Below are 6,646 nucleotides of genomic sequence, written 5' to 3'. Positions count from 1 at the left end.
TCACAAACATTGGCACATTCTAAGATCCGATGACAGTATCGTAATGTGTTTTCGGACCCTCCCTTGGTCGTATTCTCCGCGTGGCAGAAATCTCAGAGAACAACCGGTAAACTTTGATTTACCACCCCAAGATATCCCTGCACAACGTCTATTTGCGGCCCTACTGGCATGGAACTACAAGTGTAATGGCTGTGCTCAATGCAGTGCACTTATAAATTAAGATCCTTCTAACAGCCCCACAACAGGGAAAACAGATCCCAATAAAAGGGTGTATCACGTGCTCCACTAAGGCAGTGTTTTTATCTTATAACTTGTCCTTGTGGTATTACAAAGCGCGAATTAAAAGTATAATCTCGGAGCATCGTAGCACTATTAGGTGCAAAAACTCGACTATCCCCAGTTGCGGCCACTTTTTGAAAGCAAAACCACTCGATTTCGTCCTTACGTTATATCGGCATCGAACATGTCACCCTCCCTAGGAGAGGGGGTGACCTCGACAATTTATTGTTATAAACGAAGGCTGCCTGGATCTTTAATTTAAACACCCTTCTCTCCCTTCGGTCTCAACGTGCATTGACCTGAAGCCTTCTTGTGATTGTTGTGACTTTGCCATTGTAAATGTTTTGTAGTCCTATGTGGCCGAATTGTATCTATGATCGTATTGCTATCCAATCATGTTTTTGGTATGTTATTTTTATATTTTTATATATTTTATTATTAACCAATGATATCAGGCCACACCCGGCCTCTGATTACAGACACCTGTGTGTGTCCTTTGACACTATATAAACTAGTCCCCCCATAGTGTTTGTCATTATAACCCTGATGAAGACAGCTTGTCTGTCGAAACGTTGGTTATTAAGTTATTGCATCTGAGCTCCTCGAGTGTGCGGCACTCCTTTAAATTTCCTAGGCCTAGTCAGGGTGGCAGGTAGCCTAGTGGTTAGAGCGGTGGACTAGTAACCGAAAGGTTGTAAGATCGAATCCCCGAGCTGACAATAAAAATCTGTCGTTCTGCCCTGAACAAGGGCTGTCATTGAAAATAATATTTTGTTCTCAACTGACTTGCCTAGTTAAATAAATAAAAAATAAATATCATATCTGTATTTAGACTAGGCTTGGTCGTGTAAACCGTATATACCATATACTGGGCTATTTGGAAATAACCACAGGAGAGTTTTTCAATACTGTAGAAACGACTTCTTTTATGTTATTTTTTATAACATATTTACAGTGACTTTTTAACTTTAAAAAAAAAAAATGTACCACCTTTTTCTCCCCAATTTTTGATCTGGTCTATCGCTGCAACTCCCCAATGAGCTCGGGAGAGGAGAAGGTGGAGTCATGCGTCCTCCGAAACATGACCCGCCCATCTGCTCTCCTTAACATTCTGCCAGCTTAACCCGGAAGCCAGCCGCACCATGTGTTGGAGGAAACACCGTTCAACTGGCGACCGGGTTCAGCCCACCAAGGCAAGTAAAGCCTCACCAGCCCAACCCTCCCCTAACCCGGACGACTCCTGGGACAATTGTGCGCCATCCTATGGGATTCCCGGCCACAACCGGTTGTGGCACAGCCGAATGAACCCGGGTCATGTAGTAACGCTCTAGCACTGCGTGCAGTGCCTTAGACTGCTGTGCCACTCGGAGCCGCTACCTCAACTTTTTAAATGATGAGTCACTCACTATTGTGCACCCTCACTAGGTGATCTATACTACTGATATATGTAGTTACACTATGGAATTCACAACTAAATGTTTGCCAGCTAGATATCTAATAACTATAAAGTTAACTTTCTAAAATGTGCTAAAGCTGTGCAGTTGTGCATTTGATTTGCTAACTTAGTAGCTGGTTATCTAGCTAGCTAGCTAAGTGGTTAGCTTCTTGCAATCAAGTTCCTCTTGGTAACAGCAGATAATTCCTCCTTAGATCAATGAAGAACAGCATTGTGTTTTGTGCGTGCAGCAAACTTTGAGTAGCATTTTTGAGTTACTTGTATAACTTTATCAGATGGGAATGTCTATCCTGCAAATAGCTTATGTCAGAGACTGTATAAAATTGTTAGCATTTAGCTAGCATTCCTATTGGATTTTACATGTACTTGTTAGCATTGCTAACCTTTGAATTGAGATTAGTGTTCATTGCCGGTATTATACGAATATCTCGGGAATGGAACAAGGTCAGTATGAAGGTATGACACCCTGGATACCGTCAAGCCTATTTAATAACACTTGTCATGATGCCACATTGGTGGCTCATCATATCAGAGTAGATACAATGTGTAGGAACACCTGCCCATCAACACCGACATGACTGAAGTTATGACATTCTACGTTCACTCAAAGTTTTATTTTGGTCCACGACAGTTGACAGCTACTGTGTTAGATCCACAGTCAGTCTATTCCTGAGACCCAACTGTAATGGTGTAATGTGTTCCAGTTAAATATTGTGTGGGCTAAGTGGCCCAGGAGCTATGTACGTGCTCCAGATACAAACATTTAAACTATATCCAAACATCGCTGGCATCATAACTGAATATTACAAAATAGAAAGGATGGCAGGACATGAATATTTAAAATCACCCCAATTCAAACCACTCCATCTATCAGTGTGTTTGGTGTAGTGTGAGAGTTCAGGAGATGGTTGGGATAGACCTGTGGGTCCATATTGACATTGATTTTAAGTAACCTTTGTCCGCTGCTTTATAAAACAGCCATTCTCCTTCACACTCGTGAATTTTGGATCTGAATTTTGATTGGCAAATGCTGATGGGGGTATCATGTGTTTGTCTCTTAAGTTAATCCAAATGTTTTGATAGTGTTTGCAAGTCTGGAGGCTCATAGACCTCACACAGTATTCAGTAACTAGCACAGTTACCATAGAGCATAATAAATCATTTTCAGATTTACCATAGTCAATTATGATTTTATAATTAACCTCAAATCCTCTGTAATAGATGACCATACAATAATGTTGTGATCTAAATTGCCTGATGAATATATTGTTCTGTGAATCGACATGCTGTCCCCCGGCCTGTTGACTTACTAGTATGTTGTTGTGCTTGTCTCTTCCACAGAGCTGCCGTACGGCTGGGAGAAGATCGATGACCCWATTTACGGAAGCTACTATGTGGAGTAAGTCTGGACCCACTGCTTTAATATTTAATGACTATTTTGATTTCCAGTGTTCCCCCGTGTTATGTTTCCACTGTCCTGTGTTAGTCAGAGTCATTAACGCTGCACAGGGCTGTGGCCAGGAGGCAGATGGTGGGTTTTTCTGCTGCTCATTTATACCTCTATCTCTGTCTGTCTGTCCGTGTGGATGGGTCAGTGGGTGATTGTTTGTTAGTGTGCATGCATTTGTGAGTGTGTGTATGTTTCTGTGTCTCTGTGTGAGTGTGTACCTGTGTACCTGTTTACATGCGCAAGTTTATGTGTGTGTGTGTGTGTGTGTGCGCGCCATCTTTGTGCGATGTGGTGCAATGGTGATGTGTCTCTGTCTTCTCTATTGAACCAAATGTACCCTTCCTATTCTGGAGGTGTCCTTTCTCCTGCTGGATGTGCACTAGTCCAGGGAGAGGAGGGGAGGTCTATTTATAGCCTGGCTGGAGAGGGAGTTTGCCTGGCTGGCCATGTTCTATTCTCTATCCCCAAGAAAGACCAGAACACTGTACCTGCCTTGCCTACACTCCCTCTCTCCCGCTGCCATGTAGAAATCCCATATCCCCAGGCAGCCACTGAGCCATTGCACGCACGCACACTAGCGCCATACCTGACCCTGCCAAGTCCAATAGTTACAAATGAAGTCAGAAGTTTACATACACCTTAGCCAAATACATTTAAACTCAGTTCTTCACAATTCCTGACATTTAATCCTATTAAGAATTCCCTGTCTTTGGTCAGTTAGGATCACCACTTTATTTMAAGAATGTGAAATGTCAGAATAATAGTAGAGAGAATGATWWATTTCAGCTTTTATTTCTTTCATCACATTCCCAGTGGGTCAGAAGTTTACATACACTCAATTAATATTTGGTAGCATTGCCTTTAAATTGTTTAACTTGGGCCAAACGTTTCGGGTAGCCTTCCACAAGCTTCCCACAATGTTGGGTGAATTTTGGCCCATTCCTCCTGACAGAGCTGGTGTAACTGAGTCAGGTTTGTTTAGGCCGCTTTGCTCGCACCACCGTTTTTCAGTTCGCCCCAAATTTCTATAGGATTGAGGTCAGGCTTTGCCGATGGCTACTCCAATAACCTTGACTTTGTGTCTTAAAAAGCCATTCTTGCCACAACTTGGAAGTATGCTGGGGTCATTGTCCATTTGGAGAACCCAATTATGGACAAGCTTTAACTTCCTGACTGATGTCTTAGATGTTGTTCATATATCACAGTAATTTCCTCCCTCATGATGACATCTATTTATATGAAGTGCTCCAGTCCTCCTGCAGCAAGCACCCCCTACAAACATTATGCTGCCACCCCCTGATTCACGGTTGCGGATGGTGTTCTTTGGCTTTGCAAGCCTCCTCCTTTTTCCTCCAAACATAAGAGATGTCATTATGGAAAACAGTTCAATTTTTGTTTCTTCAGACCAGGACATTTCTCCAAAAAAGTACAATCTTTGTCCCATGTGCTGTGCAAACCGTAGTCTGGCTTTTTTATGCGGTTTTGGGCAGTGGGCCTTTCTTTTGCTGAGGGGCCTTTCAGGTTATGTCCAATATGAGACTCGTTTTCTGTGGATATAGTACTTTTTGTACCTGTGTCCTCCAGCATCTTCACAAAGTCCTTTGCTGTTGTTCTGAGATTGATTTGCACTACTTTTTGACCAAAGTATGTTCATCTCTAGAAGACAGACGTGTCTCCTTCTGCTTATGACGGCTGCATGGTCCCAGGTGTTCATACTTGCGTACTATTGTTTGACAGCATGACGTGGTTCCTTCAGGCGTTTGGAAATTGCTCCCAAGGATGAACCAGACTTGTGGAGGTCTACAACATTTTTCTGAGGTCTTGGCTGATTTTTTTAGATTTGAGTTTGAGTTTGAAAGTAGGCCTTGAAATACATCCCCAGGTACACCTCAATTAACTCAATTATGTCAATTAGCCTATCAGAAGCTTCTAAAGCCATCATTTTCTGGGATTTTCCAAGCTATTTATAGGCACAGTCAACTTAGTGTATGTAAACTTCTGACAGACTGGAATTGTGATACAGTGAATTATAAGTGAAATAATCTATCTGTAACAATTGTTGGAAAAATTACTTATGTCATGCACAAACTAGATGTCCTAACCGACTTGCCAAAACTATAGTTTGTTAACAAGAAATGTGTGGAGTGATTGAAAAACGAGTTTTAATGACTCCAACCTAAGTGTATGTAAACTTCCGACTTCAACTGTATGTCCCACTGCCTGGCTGTACTGTTGAGTTGACCTAATGTCTCATGAAGAAACAGAGGGTGTGTAGGCTGGGCAGACGCTGTGCGTACCTACAGAAGCATTATTCCTCCAGTCTTGCACCGTCCAGGAGGGCACATCTAAATTATGATTAATTACTTCACACTTTCAAAATTACAGTATTTAAAATGATCGACTATAATTATCGACTCACTCCCGAAGACGTACCAAATTAGCACTGACAGAATGTTTTTAGAAAATACACTCAAGGAGACATCTTTTTTCAGAACCCACTCCAGGAATCACACACTAAATGATTCCTAATGCTGATTACAGGAAGCTGCAGATTTCAGTAGAATGGGACCTAATTGGGCGTTTGTTAATTTTTTCTTAGCAAAGCCATTCTGCAGCTCCATTACATAATACTAGGGATACTAAGGCTATTGAATTAATCATTGTAGCACAGCACTGTGCATCCAGCTCTTTACAGAGGGAGAGAGGAAGAGGATGAGGAGGTGGATACTACAGAGAGCACAGTGAAATGTCKTACCTTTCTTTCTCTGTAGCCACATAAACAGACGGACACAGTTTGAGAACCCAGTCTTGGAAGCCAAGAGGAGAGTCCAGCAACACCAGCAAATGCAAGAGCAGGGTCTGTCCTCGCTGCCCCTACCTACTATCTACAGAGGTAAGGCACCCTCTACCTCTACCCAATGTGTTAAGAGTTTGTGTATGATTCTTGTGTGTAGATGTTTTTAGCTCTAGGGAAATGTCTGTCATCTTTGTGTTTGTGTATCACTCATTCTTCACAACTCCCTTTTCTTCGCTAACAGTGTGCTAACACTTTGCTAACACCAGCTTCTCTGTTCAGCACACGTTTACCACCCCACTAAGTTCATCGAGGCTGTCTGAGGTAAAACATGCTGTATAGGTTGAGAGGGTTTGTCTCCGTGTTAAATTGGCCTCTGTGAGTGAAGGGGTTTGTCTCCATGGTTACCCTTCCTGTACGCTGAAAAGTGAAGGCAGTGACAGCAGAGAGGGGTAAAAAATATGAATATTTCTTCACATATAAACAAGGAGATAAAAAGGAAGTTTACTCGTGGGAGCATCAGACAGTGAGTGGACTACTTTATCTCTGTCACAGTGGTAGAGGAGGTTCCACTCTCCGCCACGTTACCAACAGCCACCCTGGCCCACATCGGCCCGGCCCCGGAGCGCTGCCAGAGCCTCAGCGACCTCTCCCAGTCCCTCCCCCC

General features: G+C 42.7%; 1 protein-coding gene across 1 annotated transcript in view; it reads left to right on the top strand.

Annotated features, from left to right (window-relative positions):
• Positions 1-6,646, top strand: part of LOC112071098 (membrane-associated guanylate kinase, WW and PDZ domain-containing protein 2-like) — a 112,354-nt gene that overhangs the window by 55,142 nt on the left and 50,566 nt on the right. Inside the window, 3 exon segments of the mRNA XM_070439250.1 lie at positions 3,077-3,134; positions 5,957-6,078; positions 6,535-6,646. The exon segment at positions 6,535-6,646 is cut by the window's right edge and continues 200 nt beyond it. Coding sequence (XP_070295351.1) covers positions 3,077-3,134; positions 5,957-6,078; positions 6,535-6,646 — 292 coding nt within the window.

The sequence above is a fragment of the Salvelinus sp. IW2-2015 genome, unplaced genomic scaffold (assembly GCF_002910315.2).
Source record: "Salvelinus sp. IW2-2015 unplaced genomic scaffold, ASM291031v2 Un_scaffold1520, whole genome shotgun sequence".
Taxonomy (NCBI): Eukaryota; Metazoa; Chordata; class Actinopteri; order Salmoniformes; family Salmonidae; genus Salvelinus; species Salvelinus sp. IW2-2015.
Note: the sequence above shows the minus strand (reverse complement) of the source record. Positions and strands in the feature narration are given on the sequence as shown.